A 21446-nucleotide genomic window follows, 5' to 3' on the forward strand; every position below is an offset into this window, starting at 1 on the left:
TTATCTGTTATGTGGTGTGCCGTAACTAGGGACCGCACTGAATACTGCATGTCCACAAAGGCCGTGAATTCACGGCACGGACAGCCCCATAGAACTCTATGGCGCGTGCAGTTATGTGGATATGCACTGAAGGTACATCAGTGTATATCCGCAACTGTGGATGTCACCATTGCATTGCATTGGTGTGTGTTGTTTTTTTGTGAATCCGCATAAAACTGATGCACACGGAGCCTTGCGGATGCACTATGCGGATGGACATGGACATCTGCAGAATGACTTTTTTTTTAGAGTGAAATTTGTGTTGTGGATCAGCAAATTGCGGACCGCAAAAACCACTATGGTCGTGTAAGACCAGCCTAAGGCCCATGGGCTGTGGTGCGAAAGTTTAGCTTGGACCCCCTGACCCACCCTTACAATTTCATTTATAGCTGCTAATGCTGTCTGCTAGAGCTATACAGTGGCCCATGACTCCTGTTGTGTAACCAAAGATTACTATGCCATCCTGTGACTCCTTCACATATGTAAGTGAATGGTGCCGTTTTGCAACTAGACTTCAAAAAATTCTGTTCTGTTCAGTATCTTTGTGAATAGAGGTGGACTTGTGGGGTTCCCTGGCTTAAGAGTCCCAGTCACAGATGTGACTGCTGCGACCCATATAGCTACACTACTGCATTTATGTCTAAATTCAGATTGCCACTAGGGAAAGGACACGCAAAGCTGAAAACACACCCGCATGCAGTGGGCACAGTTTATAAAATGAGTTTTTGTAGGTTGAACTGGTTATGTCAGATAAGTGGCACACTGTTAACTAGCCATAATGCCGTGCTACATGTGGATGGTGAATTCTGCACATATGTGATAGACGTTTCACCCTTTTCTTTATTGTTGTGGGGAGCAGTGCATTGTGAGAGTTTAACTGACAAAGATAGAGATAGATGTAACAGACCTATAACGGTCAGATAGCTGGAGCTAAACTCCACTGTCGCTTTCCAAGGTCAACCTGCTCAATTTAGATAAAAATGAAAATAAATAAAATAAAACTAAACGCAAGAAATCAAGTTATTTGTTGGTTTCTGAAAGTTCTATGGACACATTTGTTTTCCTATAATAGGGCAGCATAGTTTCAACTTGGGAAAGGAAAGTAAATCAATTTTCCATGTGATCTTAATACTTCACTTGTTGTTCCTGTAAATGTAATGAGAGATTCTTCAGCCTTGTCCATAGTTGTTAGCAGGAACATTAATCGTCTTATTTGGGATTGTTAATTGACTGTAAATCTGAAAATTGCTGCTCTGTAGAATGTTTATAGAACTTTGGTAGTAAAGGAATCGGATGTTACCTCTTCCTTGCACCATCCATTATAGTCAGAAAACAGTGTATTACCAAGATGGCATAAACATGTCTCCACATCCTCTTCTGGATGCACCATAGCCAAATTCAATTCTGGGGTCGTTGATACCTTCACTTTTAAGTAAATTAAACACAGATTAATTCCAGGCTATTTCTCATTACTGGCCACATAGTAACAGCAGAACTGCACAGTCGGCGATGAGGAAAATCCTACAATTAATTGAAGTTTCACTTCTTTATCACCGAAAGCATCGGCAGCCCCAGCACCGAATATGGCCGAGGTGCCGCCAGGACACCGTGTAGCAGCAGCTTTGTAGACACAAATGCATGCTCATTACAAGACACAGCTTTAATAATCCAGAGCTGTTCACCCGCATGGCCATCACAAGACTGGGACAGGTTTTTATTCCCTGGAAAGAGGCAAGTAGAAATCCTAAAATCCAGGAGGAATGGAATATATTAAGCTTATTAAACAATTATAAAACTCTTCATTGTACATTGAATAATAGGTTTTAAATTGCATAGATATTTCTACTATGCCAGTAAAGCAGAGGTTTTCAGTTTATTGGCTATTAGCACACAGGGGAAATGTATATTAATGTGCTAGACATTACTGCAATTAAAAGCTGCATGCAAATCTGTAGTATAAAAGCACTGTAAATCCAGCCGCTGATGCCACACAATGTACCTGATGTAGCTATAACCGAATTCAGTACCTGGCCAGGATGCTTTCACTTGTCAGTAAGTTTCAGCTAGGGATCGGCACTTGCTACACAGTTCTGCTGTTACCTCAGGGTCAGTAATGATATCCTGCTGAAATAAATCTGTGTTTCAGTGAGAAATGACATCATTGGTGGCTCGGGGGGCTAAATACATCTGTAAAGGCATCACCCCAAGGGATTCAGTTCAGGGGGTTGCCTAGTTCTGAGAGTGCAGTAGTTATGAACACTAGTTCACACACACACATTTTTATTTTTTATTTTTTTCCGAAAAACACACGCTTTCCATTCAGTTTTATGAGCCAAAGTCAGAAATGGATTCAAAGGAATATTCCCAGCGTGTGGTCACGTCATACCTGTGATTATATAGAGATTTCTGTCACCACTATGACACCTGCAGCTGTGTAGTCTATAGCAAAAGATGCATTCAAAGACCAAGATTTATTATTGTAGTTATGACCAGACTCTGGGAGAAATGTTTCACGTCTATTTTGAGCTAAAGTTTTTCTGAATTACTAGACATATGGTTGTGGCTTCTCAGAAAAAGACAGTATGGCTTAAATGCACCGAGATCCATCAAAAAAGCTCAAAAATTGTGTCAATTCTAGCTGAAAGTAAGCCAACTAAATGATGGTATACATGTAGACTAGATAGTCTAAAGATACGTCAGATTTATCATCCAGCATCAGTTACTGTGATAAATCTGGAACATTTTCACACGGTCTAAAGTTCCCATTAGGTAGTCCAATATTCTGGATAATTATTGGCAATGATAGCCCTGTTTATTCGTTCTGTGGCCAGTGAGAAAACAATGGCTTGTTGGCTGATCACATGTTTTGTGCAGATTATCGGCAGCCATTACCTGTATAATCAGGACAACCCTGTCAATAATCCACGTGATCCCACCAGGAACGACATCTGCAAGGAGTTTGTATGTTCTCCCCATGTTTGCGTGGATTTCCTCCCATTCTACAAAAAAAAAAAAAAGTACATTGTGATCCCTATATGCGGCTCACGATCTACATTTAAAAATAATAATAATAATAATCCACGTGGCCAAATGGGGCAGAAACTATTAGAGATCCTCCACCATTCAGCTTGCATCGGCCTTTGTAATTAGACCAATGCAAACGAGTGCCGATCAGTTTCTCATTGATCACCAATTCAGCCGCACAACAGCTGGCTGTGTCTTAACTATTAGTAAATCTAAGCCATCTACACATCCATCTACTTCAGATTGCGCATCACTGTCTGTAATTGTGCAGAACACTCAGGTTCTTTGGATGACTATTATCTGTACATGGTAGCAGTAAGGTGATTTAGGAAAATGGTAATTGATTATTAGGCTCGTTAGCTCAATCTGTCGGCAGCCATACTCCTACCTGCTCATGTATCAGCAGAGAATAACATTGGCCATATACATGGGCCTGCCAACAGTCTAGTAGTCTGACTCACTAGCATCCAAATGCTCCAAAGCATCCAATCCAGGCTTCTTGGTTTCAAATCTGTTTGGTAATACACCAATATATTTCCCTGGTTTTGAATACATTTACATTGTTTGTCACTCAGCTTTGCTACTGCCCTGCTTATTTAAAGGACTCCAGAAAAATAGCTGTTTATTTGGTTGGCTCGCTTGAAGCAATTTTCCATCACAATTGTGTCACCTCTTGCTGCCTTTTAGCCTTCTGAGAAGCCACATACACATATCTAGCTAGTTGAAACATTTTACACCAAACTAAATGTGCCAAAGATGCCATGTTTATGGCAGTCTAGCCACAATAGAAAATGCAGGTCACTATGTTCTGCGTAGTTCAGGACCTGAGAGGATGACTGCTATGGCAACTTATTGGAGCTTTTTTCAGTATTTATCAACCCCAGTAAAATTTCTACATGGTTTCTAGTGGAGATATGCTGCTATGAACCTTCTATAGTGCCATTTATCATTAGGGGAAACAAATGATCAAACAGGTGGAAATCCTGACAGTCTACCTAGCAGCCATTATCTTGTATCCAAAAATCGCAAATCTAATGTATATTCATAGAACCCATATGGAGAAAGAAGAAGCTGCTGTCGTACCCAATAGGTTCTGTCTGAATAAGCAACATGATAATATTTCTTTATGCTGAACATGTTAGTTTATCACAGCTTAAGATAAACCTGCATTTTAAATAACTAAAATGTATATTTTTTTGGTTTGTTTGTTTCAACCATACCACTATTGAGAAAAAACCTCATTTATAATCCCAGCATAAGGGCGCTATGTGGTAGGGTTGGATATTTCATTTATAGATTTCTCATTGAATTCTTTTAATTCAGATGGATAATTCATGCCATGAGATACGAACTAAATATCCGCAGTGGAGAGCAGCCAGAACAGGACATCTACCAGCTATCACCTAGTGAGATCAAACAGCTTCTCCTCTGTATTCTGCAGCCACAGCAATCTGGGAGGTAAGACATATCTGTGAAGTGAAACACATCGTTTCTATTTACTTCTACTTCATAGGTGCAAGGAGTTGTCTCCATGGATGATCATCACTTTACATCGACGCATGTACATAGAATGCTGAGTAGCTTTACTTACATTATGTATTATATACAACTTTACATTATGTATTATATACTAGTCACAACCAAAGCGACCTTCACACTTCACTTTTCTAAAAGCAGTGCATAGTAGGAGCTGAAGTGATAGGTTAGCTCATGTTCCTGCCCTCCCCGGTTCTTTGAGGGATTGTATTTCTCACAGCTCTTAATTTACTCTACTAATTGACCTGTACGCCACAACAGGCATAACGCTTAGATATAACTCACACCAATTTTCTGGTATGAATTCTTTGTCTGAACGACCCACCACACTATGCCCACCTTTCTAAATGGGGTACGGGGGTCAGAAAATTGACAGTGACACATTCTTTTGGTGCAGAATGTCTGAGCCACCAAGATAGTATTGCTTTTACACCAGAACACTGGTACATCTGGTTTAATATATTTAGGCCATTAAATCTACAGCCACTCCCTAAAGCTAAGCTATCCATGTTCCCAGACTCCTCTAAAATATATGCATTTAGTTTACCCAAGGTTTCATGTTGTTGAAGTAGGAAGGAGATGTAAAGGCCAAGCATGTATATCTCCATACATATTAGTAAATCCAATTGAGATTTGCAAAATCTAGTTGGTACAGTATATGGCCAGATTGACAAATATCTATTTGAATGGGGTAGCAAACAGTTTGTCAAAATTAGTGATGGTTTTGCTTAGGACTGGGTGATTTTCGCCTAAAGATAAAACCTAAATTTTTTTCAGTGATTCTCCATTTAATCTCTATTTTCATGTTTTTGCTTAAAGAGATTAAAAAAGTGAAAACAAGCTAGCATAGGGAGAAAAAAAAAAATCAGACCTACTGATCTTGCTACAGTGCGGAAACTGCTCATCATAGTTTGCAGCTGGGATGACAAAGCCTGCAGGGCTATCAGACTATGCCTAAAAACAATTTCATGGTTCTGATGAAAATCAGATTTACAATTCTTTTAATGGCAAATTAATCAAATTAACTAATTGCACAGAAAATCTTATTCTTTTTACTAAATAACCTCAGTCTGTGTTAGTGACTGAACCTCTAACATGCTTGTGCAGGTGCTGGCTGAACCGCAGGCAGATAGACGGCTCTCTGAACAGAAATCCAGCCGGATTCTACGATAGGGTGTGGCAGATTCTGGAGAGGACACCCAGCGGTATCATGGTGGCCGGAAAGTTCCTTCCTCAGGTATAAACCTCATAGTACCATCCCCTGGGTTTGAGTTTGGAGTTCCGTGTTGGTTTTCGCTCTGTGATTATAGCACATTGTAGTTGTGACATACTTGGCCTGCATGAAAATGTGTACTTCAGAATTCACACTGCCAGTATGACATATTACACTGTGATCTGCTACTACAATCATGGTAGCTGAAACCAAAGTGGCTTGTCTATGTGCTAGATCAGTCTGGTTTTTAAGTCTTATTCTACCTTACACTTCCCACACAGCAACCCACCCTGTCTGACATGACAATGTATGAGATGAACTTCTCCCTTCTGGTTGAGGACATGCTGCAGAACATCTCACAGCCTGAATACCGGCAGATTGTTGTTGAGGTAATGCATTATATTACTGCTATTATTCAAGAACTTGTACTTTGCAGCAACTCACATGCTGTTGAAATTTTTGTGAAACCACTTAGCAGATATGGCCTGATGTTGTAGACTATAAGCTTTACGTATTCAGGTCTGTAAGATTATAGATGATTTTATTACTTCCCATACAACAAGTATAGTCTGATTTAAAATATGGAAAAGGAATCGAAGAGTTGCAAAAATAATCATCCCATTATGACCTCTTATAGTTAATCTAACACCACCGACTTCTTCACGGCCTCTCTTCTGTCTTTCCACAGTTGCTCATGATCGTCTCTGTAATCCTGGAGAGAAATCCTGAGTTTGAATTTCAAGAGAAAGTTGATTTGGACAAACTGGTGAAAGAGGCGTTTAATGATTTTCAGCGTGATCAGAGCAGACTTCAAGGAGCAGAAAAGCAGGTGAGGCAGGACTTAGGCCCCGACTGAAGGTCATCGTCTCCGCACAAGACGTCTGATCACAATCTCTACAAACATAGCCAAGCACATCAAATTAAATTCAGCCAGTCACCTGAGCAGCGCAGTCTGAGAGCTTCATATCAGATTATACTAAATCCTGCAGTTACATAGAAGGATAGAATGGTGTATAATATAGAAGTTAACAGGTGTCATATGCCAGAGGGGCTATAAATATATAGAAATAAAGAGGTGGTATTTACAAGGGAGCATATTAATAATGTTTAATAACCGTATATGCTTAATATTTCAGTTTCTAACCATTACAGATATCTGTTTGCAGTTAGTAAATGACATTGCTGGTCATTTGGTCCTCCTCTTACCTGAGAAGTGAATACAATTGTGTCTAGTACAGAAAATGCTATGTGAACTAAATAGGAGGAACTAAGACTGATACATTGTAGCAAAGTATCAGAGAAATCTGTACAGCTGCTGGTGATGTAGCTGCCTCACAGAGTATTACTTATACTGGATAACATATGATACGCTGCGAGCCAGACTAGTTATAAGGCCCGGTTCACATCAGCATTCAGGGAATCCACTTGGGGCCCCGCCAAAATGGAAACCTGTACGTATTAAAAAGTGGTTACCTAAGAAACCATAAGGATCTTATAGACTATAATGAGGTCTGTGTGGTCTCCGCACAAAACAAGCAGAGAGAAAATGCTGCTTTCAGGACTTTTCTTTCCACATGTTTTGTGCAGAAACCACACAGACCTCATTGTAGTCTATGGGGTATGTGTGGTTTTTTAGGTAACTGCTTTTTAATGCATATAGGTTTTCGTACGGGGGTCCTCAAGCGGACTTCCCAAACGAAAATCTGAACGCTGATATGAACCGGGCCTTAACCAGTTTGCTGCCTGTAAGCATAAACCAGATTTATCTCCTTCACTGACAGCTAACAGATCCCTTGAAATGGTAAGGAATTACATTACAAAGTATATTAGAATGATATAAAACTTCTCAGGCATTGACATTCGTATGTAAAACCAAAGATCTCGTTGTATAACAAAGAGTTCTGCAACTTTCTAATATACCGTATTTTTCGGACTATAAGACGCACTTTTTTTCCCCAAAATTTGGGGGGAAAAGAAGGGTGCGTCTTATAGGCCGAATGTGGCGCCTGGCATCCGCTGTAATAGAGAGGCGGAAGCCGGCAAGTGATAGACGCCATTACAGGTGCCGGGGCCTGAGACATCGCTGCGCTCCTCTGCCCTGCATGAAGCCAGCAGCGGGAGGAGTGATGCTGCTATTCCGCTCCTCCGTCCCCCCGCCGCTGGCTTCATGCAGGGCAGGGCAGCGATGTCTCAGGCCCCGGCGTCTATCCCTCCCCGGCATCCGCCTCTCAAGTACAGCGGATGCCGGGTCAGTATCAGCGGCCCCTTCTCCCCCGGGGCCGGTCCCCACCGGCCCCGTACCTGTAAAGTTGCAGGCCGGCTCCTGCGCGGCGATATCGCAGGAGCCGACCTGTTCGGGTGACAGCCGGGAGCCTAATGAGGCTCCCCGGTCTGTCACTGCTATATATTAGTACTACGGCTGGGTCTATGACCAGCCGTAATACTAATACACAGAATGTCCCATAGACGGCAATACAGTTGTATTGCCGTCTATGGGACTTGCAATCAAGTGACCGCAGGTTCAAGCCCCGGGGGGGGAATAAAATAGTAAAAAAAAAAAAAAAACTTTAAAAATATATAATAAAAATATGAAATAAATAAAAGTTATAAATCACCTCCTGTCCCTAGAATATATATATATAAAAGTAGAAAATCATATATCATAAACCACCGGGTTTTTTTTTCAATAAAAGGTGATCTAAGCAATAGATATTCCCCAAAATGGTATAACTAAAAAGTACTTCTGGACCCGCAAAAAAAAACACTCTATGCATCCCCGTACAGCTGCAGGGTCACCTGTCAATGTGGCCTTGCAGCTGTTGCAAAACTACAACTCCCATACATTAAATATTTTACCAGTTTTTGCTTCAAAATTTTTTTTCCCTATTTTCCTCCTCTAAAACCTAGGTGCGTCTTATAGTCCAGTGCGTCTTATAGTCCGAAAAATACGGTACTTTGTTCCACAATTTTCAAGATCTCTTGTTGCTGTAAGCGAATGGAAACTTTCTTGTTGAGAGTACAACAGCACAAATCTCACTCCTGTCCTGAAGGTTTGTTACAACATATCTGTGTGGAGTCTAGGCCGTTTAGTCCAGAGAGGATTGGATACAACTGTAACGAACCCTCAGTTGTTGAGAGAGATTAGATCTGTATACAATTTCTGAACAAGAATATTTCTATTTACTCAGAGCAGCAGCGTTTGTGAAAAATTGGATCACAAAGTACCTTGGACAGGTGCAGAACTTTTCATTATACAAGTATTAAGCTTTGTTTACCCCTTTAAGCGCATTTCCTGAAGTTGAGCTTGTCTACTACACTCATTGTATTCTTCATCCTTACATACCAGGGCAGCTCTGCAGCAAATATTGTTGTACAAACAAAGAGATGAAGAGAAGTGATCCCAGTGGCTTTCTATAATTCTGCTAACTCTCTGTGCTTTTTTTAGGATGACATGTCCGCTTTCTACAACACTCCCCCGCTGGGCAGGAGAGGCACCTGTAGCTACCTGACAAAAGCCGTCATGAACATGCTGCTGGAAGCTGAAGTCAGGCCAAGCACCGATGACCCATGCAGCATCAGCTAAAGACCATCACCAGCAACAAGAGGCGAGCGCGGCTCTGCATTTATCGCCTGACATGTTGCGCCCTATGCTTAGTGACTCATGCCAGCATAGTAGAATTCTTACACAAGGCTTGGCTTTTGTCTTGCAACTATTTTTGCATTAAATACGGTACTGGAAATTGGCCCGGCCCGGTCATTAACACATATGACATGCCTGCAGATACTACAGTGGCATCAGATAACCGTCAAAGAAGTTTTCCATTATTTAAGCTTCATCATTGTGTGAAAAAAAATTTTTTCAAGTATATAACAGATTTGGTAATTCACTTCCTCACCATTTATTTTGCTTACTGTCATTGACTGGAAATATTTGTTTCCATCTGAGGGTTTGTTACAGTTGTATCCAGTCTAGGTTAGGTGACACAAATAATCTGAACTCATGACAGATACAATATAACAGTTTAAGGCTAGGTTCACATCTGTGTTGTAGTCTCTGTTCAGAGACTCTGTTGCAGTGTCAGAAATTGCTGAGCACAAAAATTCTGTAAGCCTGACTCTTTCACCTGGCAATTTCAGTTTTATAAAACGGACTCGCAACAGGCATCTGACACACCCCGTTAAAGTCAGTGGGGTCCCTCAGGCTCTTTCCCTGTCATAATACGGACCAGATGGTGTCCATTTTTAAATTCTTCTGGTGCTCCAATGGAACGGAAGAACAGAAAAACACATGCAAGTGTGAACCTAGCATAAAATATACCAAACTGTCAGGACAGGGAAAGGATTTGTGCGCAATTCACAAAATACTGTCTAAAACACACAAGTGTCATACAGTGAGGAACATAATTTTTTGATACACTGGTGATTTTGCAAGTTTTGCCACCTACAAAGAATGGAGAGGTCTGTCATTTTTTTTGTAGGTAAACTTCAACTATGAGAGATAGAATCTAAAAAAAATTCTAGAAAATCACATTTGTATAATTAAGAAAAATTTATCTTTGTACCGTATTAGCCAGTGGATGTGAAATGTAAAGATTGAGAGTTCTCAGTAGTTGATAGCCATTAAAAAAGGTATCAACTACTGAGAGCTCTCAATCTTTACATTGTGTGATTAAGTAATTATTAGAGATGAGCGAACAGTGAAATATTCGAGATTCGATATTCGTTTCGAGTAGAGCCTCCATATTCGACTACTCGATCGAATATCGAATCCCATTATAGTCTATGGGAAAAAAAGCTTGTTTCAGGGGAAACCACTATTCGACTAAAGGAGAATCACTAAGTCCACGAATAGCAGGAGGAGAGTGTTTAGGAGGAGCGTTGTGCAGTTAAAGCGCACAGACCCCATAGACTATAATGGGGTCCGTGCGCTTTAACTGCACAGCGCTTGCAGTTGCGCTGATAAAAAGTCAGCTCCCTCGTAACAGCAAGCTGCCAGCTCTCCCGACTAGCAAGGACAAGCCTGCTGCAGAACCAGCGTTGATTTGCCGCAGGCTCGTCCTTGCTAGTCGGGAGAGCTGGCAGCTTGCTGTTATGGGCGAGCTTACTTTTTCTTATAGGAATGAATTGACCAGCGTTGATTGGCCAGTGTACAGCATTCGGCCAAACAACGCTGGTCCTGCCGGAGGCTCGTCTATGAGGAGGCGGAGTCTAAAATCGGACCACAGCAGTCTCCATTGTGGTCCGATTTTAGACTCCGCCTCCTCATAGACGAGCCTCCGGCAGGACCAGCGTTGATTGGCCAAATGCTGTACACTGGCCAATCAACGCTGGTCAATTCATTCCTATGAGAAAAAGTAAGCTTGCTCGTAACAGCAAGCTGCCAGCTCTCCCGACTAGCAACGATGAGCCTGTTGCAAAACCAGCATTGATTTGACGAATGCTATACACTGTATAGCATTCAGCCAATCAATGCTGCCTCTGAATCGAATATTTACTGCGAATAGCTAGTAATATTTGATCGAGTATGAATATTTCAAATACCGTAGTATTCGATCAAATACCTACTCGATCAAATACTACTCGCTCATCTCTATTAATTATCATTTTATTGCATGAAATAAGTATTTGATAACGCCAGAACATGTCCAGGTCCATTTGAAGTTCATCAATGTCCACCTGGATGATCCAGAGGAGGCATTGTAGAAGGTCAGATGAGACTTAAATAGAGCATTTTGGTATCAACTCCACTCGCCATGTTTGAAGGATGAATACAACCCTAAACACTAAAAACCGTGATGCTTGGGGCTGGAAACATCATACTTTGGGGGTGCTTTTCTGCAAAGGCAACAGGACGACTGCCTTGCATTGAAGGGAGGATGGATGGGGCCATGTTTCACGAGATTTTTGCCAACAACCTCCTTCATTCAGTAAGAGCATGAAGATGTGTCGTGGCTAGGTCTTCCAGCAAGAAAATGCCCCAAAACACATATCCAGGGATAATAAGGAGTGGTTCTATAAGAAGCATTTCAAGGTCCTGGAGTGGCCTAGCCACTCTCCAGACCTGATGAACCCAAACGAAAATCTTTGGAGGGAGCTAAAACTCAATGTAGCCCAGCAATAGCCCTGAAACCTGAAAGATCTGGAGAAAATCTGTATGGAGGAGTGGGCAAAAATTCCTGCTACAGTGTTTGCAACCTTGGACGAGAAGTACAGGAAACAACCGACCTCTGTAATTGCAAACAAAGGTTTCTGTACCAAATATTAAGTTCTGTTCTTCTAGTGTATCAAATACTTATTTCATGCAATAAAATGCTAATTAATTAGAAGTTATACAATGTGATTTTTTTGGATTTTTTAGGGATTCTCTCTCTCACAGTATACCTACGATAAAAATTACAGACCTCTCCATTTTTTGTAGGTGGAAAATCTTGCAAAATTGCCAGTTTATCAAATACTTATTTTCCCCACTGTATCAGGTTTATAACCTTTAGATGTGATAAAGAATGTTTCCAGATACTGAAAAAATTCAACAAATAAGGTAGAAATGTGCAGAATTATATCAATCTCAGCTTCGTTTGCAGAATACCACTGTAAAGTGAAAACGGCATAGGATTCATCTTTTCCATGGACTAGGTAGAAAGCTTAGTATCAGTCCTCCAAAGGTTGTACGTGTATAGGAGGAAAAGTGCGCTTTCTTCAAAGGGTGTCTTGCAGCTTTGTCCTATTCACTTGAGTAGAGATGAGTTGCAATACCAGATGCAAGCCATAGATAATCTATAACTGTTTTGGGGAAGAAAGCAGACATCTTTTTCTAATCCTGGATAACCCCTGTAAGGCACTTCATAGATAAGTATTCTGCACAGAATCCATGGGTTCAGTAGTAAAACAAACAGACAGCCTACATGTATTAAGACATATGTCTCATGCCATGAGTAAGAGACATAATGTCTTAAAACGCATAGGCTGTTTGTTTAACTACTGAACCCATGGATTGATTATTTTTTTTTACCATAAGAATAAAAGTTAAATTTTATGAAAACATTATTTGGATTCAGTGCTGAATACTTCTTTATCTATGTAGTGCATAGTAATTGGGTCAACAAGTCCAGGACTTTGTCTTTAGTACCCCAACCATTTTCACCACTATGGACTTCTGATTTCTACACATAAATGGTGAGCTGTTTACTTGGTTTTGTTTGTTATACCCCCTGTAAGAACTGTCCTCTGTGTAGTAAGTAACTGGAGGAAAACCACTGCCAGAGCAACTGGTCACAATCAAAAACTGAACTTCAGAGTTTCTCTAGATCTAAAGCTATCTTCTCCATTTACTGTACAGTTAGATGTAAACTCTTGTGCACCACTTGACTGTAGTGTTCTGTGTATTACATGGTAGATTCACTTATATGATTATAGTATATTCCTATACTATGACATTACTGTTTTTGAGGTTAAGGGCTAGTTCACACATAAAAAACCGCCTGACTTATTTGAAAAAAAAAAACCGCTTCCTAATTAGGAAGCGATTTTTTGACCTTGAGGCGTTTTTTGGAGCGTTTTCTGGAGCAGTTATTGGTAAAAACTGCTTCAGAAAACGCCAGGCGGTTTTCCCCTCCCATAAAGTGAATGGACTGTAAAAAAAAAAAAAAATGCTAGGCGTTTTCGGTTGCGTTTTTTTTGCAAAAAAAAAAAAAAAGCTAGGCGTTTTTCGTCTCCCATTCTCTTCTATTGCTTTCCTCAGGCGGAATCGGCCTGAAGAAAGGTCATGTTGCTTCTTTTTTCTGCTAGCAGTCTCCATAGACCACCATTGTATGGAGGCAGATTTTGAGGCGAAATCCGCTGTCAAAATCTGCCTCTTTGCCCCCCATGTGAACTAGCCCTTAGATAACTATAATTACTATTTCCAAAAACCTTTCACATTCATAAACTGCATTACTCTTCCTATTACAAATCTACATGCTGAACTTAAATCCATTTTATTCTCCAGTCACATTCAAAATTGCGTCTTCCTAATTTTTTCATGTTGTCACTGACTAGGGCATTGTGGGAGTTCACGTGACCATTGCACAGTCAGAGCAGCGCTATTAGGTCACATGACTTGTTGAAAAGTAGCATTGATAATGAACAGTCTCTTTCCAGCTGGGTTTCAATATAGTTTTGCAGGTAAATAAAGGGGTTGAATACTTGTAACTGCAGATCGGTACAAATAAGGTTAGTAAAGCTTCCAAAAAGATTTGCATGATATGACCTTATAGCATTTAGAGAGAGTGACAACTTTATTTTTTGTGTTTTTTGAAGTTTGTCTTCTGAGCAACTGTATCAGCTCTGGTCCTATAAGCTGATAGCGTGTCTTTATATTGAATGTTTTATACTCCGGACACTGCAAATGAACGAATTCTCATCTGCAGTGTCCTCAGCAGTCTATAATTTACCCAGTACCCCCTGCTCATGTTCACAGCAAATGTCTGCAGCCGAGCCAATTAGTGTTTTTACGACTTGAGAGAATAATTAAATAAAGAGGCTTGGAGGAGTGATTTACATTTCTTGCCGTCTTTTTATTTCTTGGTTTTATACTAATTGCTGTTCCGGGGCCATATTTGTAATATAATGTATTTATTTACTGTAATTCATGACCCAGGGAAATGTTTCCTCTTTTTTTTTTAGTTTTAAGATCTAAATAAAAATCCCTCATGGAAACGCAGAGTCAGCCACCAATTATCATTAAAGGGGTTGTCCTTGATTTAGGTCAGCCAGGGCGGGCATGAAAGAAACAACAAATATATATACCTAATCCTGGTACTCTTTGTCCAGAGCCTGTTCATTTTCCCTCTCATGCTGGGACTTGCCATGTAAGAAGCTGAGAGGCCCGTTGTGAAGGATACCACCTTACCAAGCCACTTGTCACACCTGGCGATTACCCTTCTTCCTTACTTTCCATTCGCATCTGAGCTTTCTAAATTTTATATTTTTATTAACCTTGGATGGGTCAGTACTAGCCACTTAACATATACAGAAATAGATATGTTACAGATAAAGTACAATACATAAAATAAAATGAGAGTAAAAGATCAAAAAGGAACAATACGAACAAGAGTCAGTAGTTGGTTCTCTGAGGCCTCGCTTCCAGGCCTCAGGACACGCTTTAGTCAGTGAGGAGGTTCAGTCTGCTTGCATGGCTTCCAGAAGTAGAACTCCTCTTGTCTCCTCAGGGATAAACAATATCTCTCTCTCCCCAGGCTCCTTCCAGAATGATAACTAGGAACAGTCAGATTTCCTTGCTGGATAATCATAGGGTCAGGTCAGTGGTATGATGGGGTTTGTAGTGAGGTCCCCATCGTGTAGACACCAAGGAAGACACCCCAATCCTCTTTGGGTAATGAGTTCAGTGTCTGTACCTTTCCCCTGCTCTCAACACTAGTGAGTTTGGACTTGGAGCGTTCGGGTCCACCTGGCACACCCGAGGAATTTAACAGTTCAACTATGGCATGTCCTCCTAGGCAAATATTATCAGAAAACCATATCCCCTTTGAAGATGGCCTGAGAGACAGCCTGTCTGGGTCATGTGTATTCAGAGCTGATTCAGTATACAACTCCATGATAGCCTTATGTTGGGATAATGAGGTTAGCACAGGTATGCCAATGGATCTGGGCAGGAAACAACAAAAGGTGGTGTTTACAGAGCTGACAAACCACATTCTTGTAATTAAACAGGTGTTGTTAACAGGCACACACAGCATCCTGTGTATGAGAAGACTGGCCAGGTAATAACTCGCCAAATACATAATTGTAAAATGCATAGCTGGGAGTCTCTTATCCTCGCACCCATATGACCTCTGAGCCTGATCAGTGGTTTCAGCAGGTGCTGGTAAGGATTAGCAAAAGTAGGAGTGTGAGAGAATGACATCACCAGTCCTTCTCCAGTAACTGCTGAGGTCTGTGATCGCTCCATGTGCCAAATGCTCTCACGGGAGGTAAAGGAGACTTGGCCTGGACAATAGAGCAACGGGAATAGGCGATTGTCTCTGTGTTTTATTTTACACACACTACAGCGGTTCCTAAATTTTCCCTAAATACTGGACAACCCCTTTAACCTCTCACAATAGCCACAGTCAGTGGCTACATCGGGATTAAAGTTCACTTCTCTTTTGAAAAACTCAGAAAAATGTGATAAGAAATTAGTTCTGTTTTCTAATACAGAGTTTTAATCCCTCAAGATAGATGCAAAGCATACTAAATACTTTGTCACCACTAGAAGTCACATAGAATTATCCCCACCTTTGATTTTTGTGGCAGCATTTGTGACATTAAAAAATTTGTTATATATTTTATTAACAAATTTTGACTCCTTTCTGTGAAATTCTGTGCTGAAATCCAATTCTGTCCCTTCTGAATTTTTCTGATTTTTGCTTTGCTTTTTTTTTGTTTCTCTCACTGGCTTCTCATTGGCGTTCAGGCTCCAGCAAAGTAGAGAAACTGTGTCACGGGTGGGAGTCACTTCAAACAGTTATATCTCAACCATTATAAAGTGTAAAATCGTGCTTTTGGTGCCATATGAAAGATGAGATTCTGTATTATTTCCAGAGATGATATGTGTTAAATAGGATTGGGAGCAGCTGCTTATAAATATGCCAATCCTGGCTGTTTTAACTGATGATATCTCTGAAAATAATACAGATAAAAGTGCCATCTTGATGTCATATGAAAGAATCTCATGACCAAAAACATTTGTTCTGCGTTTTTTATAATAACAAAGATATAACAGTTTAAAGGAGCAAAAAAAGAGAAGGAGCACTCACCATAACATGTGCTAGAAAGCCATGTCTTTATTCCAAAATTTCCAAAAACAATGAACTGCAGTATTGGAGAGAAGTATATGCATGTAAGGCACAGGCAACGTTCATTTTGTGCCCACTGGCACTTTCTCAAGCCTAACAAGTCACTGTTTAAAGTGACCCAAAATGCTGCCAGAATTTTTTTTTTTTTAAGTTTACGTAAGCTTTAATGTCAAGTCCATTTGGTGGTGCTTAAATCCATATACAGTACCTTCCTCTCAGTTCCAACTGCAGCAAACCTTCACATGTGAACATATCCTCAAAGCTACATCCACTACCATAGGGAAATGGATTCCTGATTTCAGAAAAGCTCACTTGCAGAAACAAAAAAAAAAAAGCTTTGTGCCACCTAGTACAGGTAGTTTTCTTTAATCTAGAATTGAGTCCATATACATATTCAGATTCTCTGGTATAGATCACTTCCTTTGCTTGCTTTGACACTGTTCTCGAGGAGAAACCACTACCCTCTGATCCCTGCTTTAGTATTACCAATTTACTATATAATCACCATTAATATATAAGGAAAGTTTTTGGCATGTTTGCTACTAGTTGTTAGTGAATCAACCAATAACGGATGGCAAATCTGGTATGCCTTTTGTTCAGTCTCATCTGAGTTTATGTATAATCTGGTTTTATTAAGGATTTTATATATACAGTGGGGCAAAAAAGTATTTAGTCAGTCACCAATAGTGCAAGTTCCACCACTTAAAAAGATGAGAGGCATCTGTAATTTACATCATAGGTAGACCTCAACTATGAGAGACAAAATGAGAAAACAAATCCAGAAAATCACATTGTCTGATTTTGTAAGAATTTATTTGCAAATTATGGTGGAAAATAAGTATTTGGTCACCTACAAACAATCAAGATTTCTGGCTCTCACAGACCTGTAACTTCTTCTTTAAGAGTCTCCTCTTTCCTCCACTCATTACCTGTAGTAATGGCACCTGTTTAAACTTGTTATCAGTATAAAAAGACACCTGTGCACACCCTCAAACAGTCAGACTCCAAACTCCACTATGGTGAAGACCAAAGAGCTGTCAAAGGACACCAGAAACAAAATTGTAGCCCTGCACCAGGCTGGGAAGACTGAATCTGCAATAGGCAACCAGCTTGGATTGAAGAAATCAACTGTGGGTGCAATAATTAGAAAATGGAAGACATACAAGACCACTGATAATCTCCCTCGATCTGGGGCTCCACGCAAAATCTCACCCCGTGGGGTCAAAATGATCACAAGAACGGTGAGCAAAAATCCCAGAACCACGCGGGGGGACCAGTGAATGAACTGCAGAAAGCTGGGACCAATGTTACAAAGCCTACCATCAGTAACACACTACGCCGCCAGGGACTCAGATCCTGCAGTGCCAGACGTGTCCCACTGCTTAAGCCAGTACATGCCCGGGCCCGTCTGAAGTTTGCTAGAGAGCATTTGGATGATCCAGAATAGTATTGGGAGAATGTTCTGTGGTCTGATGAAACCAAACTGGAACTGTTTGGTAGAAACACAACTTTTCGTGTTTGGAGGAAAAAGAATACTGAGTTGCATCCATCAAACACCATACCTACTGTAAAGCATGGGGGTGGAAACATCATGATTTGGGGCTGTTTCTCTGCAAAGGGGCCAGGACGACTGATCCGGGTACATGAAAGAATGAATGGGGCTATGTATCGTGAGATTTTGAGTGCAAACCTCCTTCCATCAGCAAGGGCATTGAAGATGAAACGTGGCTGGGTCTTTCAACGTGACAATGATCCAAAGCACACCGCCAGGGCAACGAAGGAGTGGCTTTGTAAGAGGCATTTCAAGGTCCTGGAGTGGCCTAGCCAGTCTCCAGATCTCAACCCTATAGAAAACCTTTGGAGGGAGTTGAAAGTCCGTGTTGCCAAGCGACAGCCCCAAAACATCACAGCTCTAGAGGAGATCTGCATGGAGGAATGGGCCAACATACCAACAACAGTGTGTGCCAACCTTGTGAAGACTTACAGAAAACGTTTGACCTCTGTCATTGCCAACAAAGAATATATAACAAAGTATTGAGATGAAATTTTGTTACTGACCAAATACTTATTTTCCACCATAATTTGCAAATAAATTCTTACAAAATCAGACAATGTGATTTTCTGGATTTGTTTTCTCATTTTGTCTCTCATAGTTGAGGTCTATCTATTATGTAAATTACAGACGCCTCTCATCTTTTTACGTGGTGGAACTTGCACTATTGGTGACTGACTAAATACTTTTTTGCCCCACTGTGTGTGTGTAAATATATATATATATATATATATATATATATATATATATATATATATATAAACAAGGTAAGGAAAAAGTAACAAACTAAAAGAAACCTGGCATGAATAAAACAAGGTCAAAGGCTGCGTGCCTCCCAGGAGAAATAAAAGGCCAGGGGGAAATCCCTCCAGCTATACAAGATAAGACACACTGGTAAAGGTGAAAATGCCCAGTAGTGTAAGATCAAGTACCACTGAGCCACAAATGAATACAGGAGCAAACAAATATAAAAGACATACAGGGGAGACAAAGACCAGATAGACGTATAGGGGAGAGGAGGGGAAAAGGACAAGTAACCTTTGAGAACAACAGTGGGTTCCTGCAGTCAGGAGAAAAAGGAGGAGAACTCTGACGACTCCTGAAACACCACCCAAGGCTGCCAAAGTGTGTCAAATTTGGAAGGGTCTAGGGAGTGCGCTGCGACCAGGGCCTCCATTCTACTTATGAGGAGAAGCTCCTGTAGGAATTTAACCAGGGAGGTTGGGAAACTACTGTGCCAATGCCTGGGAATGACAGTTCTGGCAGCCGTGAAAAAGTGTCGCAGGAGGTCCTTCTTCACCGCAAAAATCCTGCCAGGAATGACTCAAAGGAGGGCCAATTGCGGAAATGCTGTCACAGTGTGTCCACACACCTTGGTATACAGGGCAAACACTGCATTCCAGAAGAGCCTAAGAACGTCGTACTCCCACCAAACATGGTATAAGGTACCTTTCTTGGTGCCACAGTGCCAACACTGGTCAGACACAGCGGGATAAATCCTATGAAGGAGATCAGGACACCGGTACCATCGAGACAGAGTTTTAAAGTTCTTCTCTTGCGCATTGCAGGGCAATGGTAACACATGTATAAATAGAAAGGATCTATCACAATCGTCTGAAGACAGACCCGGGCAAAGGTTCGAATCCCAGGGGCCAGGATATGAAGGGGGCCCAGATGTAGCATCACTGAGGAGAATGCTATAAAGGGTGGAGAGCACACATGGGGTGGACTCATCTGAGTTTATACTACTTATTAGATGGTATAATCTGGGTCACAATCTTACACCAAAAGGTTGGTGCATGTAAACCAGGACTCATTCTCAAGACATCACTCCCTCTTCTTGAGTTCTGCTCTAAAATTTGATGCACCTATATGCAACAGATTTTGTTGCATTTCACATCAAGGATGAGTTACAGCCATATTAGTAAAATTGTATTTTCAGTCCCTCATCTTTTCCAAGATATTTGCTTGTTTTCAGGGAATGAAAATATCCTTCTTAATATCCAGAGGCTAAAAACCTATCCTGATCTAATACTTCTTATAGCTGGGCATGTTACCGCTGTATCAAGTCTAGGTAGTCTTCTGATGCATTATACCTGTGCTGATACATTGTAAGGCCCATTTCACATCTGCGTTCGGTATTCCGTTCGGAAGTGTCAAATTCAGCTCTGCTACATCTACTGTATATCTTACAAACATATGCTCGGCAGGTACCCACCATCTATCAGTGAAAGCAGCGCAAAGGCTATAGGGATGATCCTGTCAGTATTACTCGGATTCTGCCTGAAAGGAGCCTTCCTTTATTGACAGGCAGCGAGAGTTGGGCTGGAAAGGGCGCCAGGCGTTCTGCATTTTCAAGTAATCTGACAAAAAGCATCCTGGCGGCCAGTGATTGATGCACAGGGAGCTTTTTATCCCGGCTGGGCTGATGTCTTATGACATCTCAAGTCCCTGCCATGGAGAAATTCAGATTTCATACTTACTAATAGAAGACGACAAGAATACCAGGAAATGGATGTGACTGCAGCCCAGGGAAATTATAAAATGTTATTTTCACCACGCGTTTTACGAAGCGAGCTGAACATTAAAAGGGAGACATTTCAAATAAATAAATAAATAAAATCTATCCAAATGCTTGAGTCATCCTCTAAAACGGCTAAAATCATATTCTTGGTAATGGGATCTAGGAAAGCAGGGGATGTAGGACTCTCGGAACTGTATTGTCGGTCCTCTGGTTAGCCACACAGCTTCTCTAGGTACCTATGACTAACTCAGGCCCGGTTCACATCTGCGTTCGGTATTCCGTTTGGGGAGTCTACTTGGGGACCCCCGGAACAGAAGCCTATACGCATTAAAAAGAAACCTAAGCTAAGAAACCAGACGGACCCCATAGACTATAATGGGATCCATTTGGTTTCCGCTCAGTGTCCACATGAATCATGCAGAGAGAAAAGTTCTGGAAGCAGCAGTTTTCTCTCTACATGTTTCGTGCAGAAACCACACAGACCCCATTATGGTTTATGGTGTATTTTCTTAGCTAATCGCATTTTAATGCATATAGGTTTCCATTTGGGGGTTCCCCAAGCAGACTCCCCGAACAGAATACCGAACGCAGATGTGAATCGGGTCTAAGGAATACCCAAATCCAGTACTTATTTCCTGTGGTGACCCCACTATATTGTTGTCTATTACCCAGTTGTCTCAGACTTATACATGTAAAAAAAAACCTGCCTTGTTTTACAGAAATACA

The 21446-nt window shown here is 41.0% G+C and overlaps 1 protein-coding gene across 4 annotated transcripts in view; it reads left to right on the forward strand.

Annotated features, from left to right (window-relative positions):
• PHKB (phosphorylase kinase regulatory subunit beta) overlaps window positions 1-10724 on the forward strand; it is a 148079-nt gene extending 137355 nt beyond the window's left edge. For 2 of the 4 annotated variants that reach the window (XM_075282098.1, XM_075282100.1), the window contains 5 exons: window positions 4387-4521; window positions 5707-5836; window positions 6094-6201; window positions 6501-6641; window positions 9258-10724. In XM_075282098.1, coding sequence (XP_075138199.1) covers window positions 4387-4521; window positions 5707-5836; window positions 6094-6201; window positions 6501-6641; window positions 9258-9395 — 652 coding nt within the window. In that variant the 3' untranslated portion in view covers window positions 9396-10724. The remainder of the gene's footprint in view (window positions 1-4386; window positions 4522-5706; window positions 5837-6093; window positions 6202-6500; window positions 6642-9257) is intronic. The other 2 variants (XM_075282097.1, XM_075282099.1) reach the window with 1 other exon arrangement.
• The last annotated feature ends 10722 nt before the right edge of the window (window positions 10725-21446 follow it).

This window comes from Leptodactylus fuscus, chromosome 7, assembly GCF_031893055.1.
Source record: "Leptodactylus fuscus isolate aLepFus1 chromosome 7, aLepFus1.hap2, whole genome shotgun sequence".
Lineage (NCBI taxonomy): Eukaryota > Metazoa > Chordata > Amphibia > Anura > Leptodactylidae > Leptodactylus > Leptodactylus fuscus.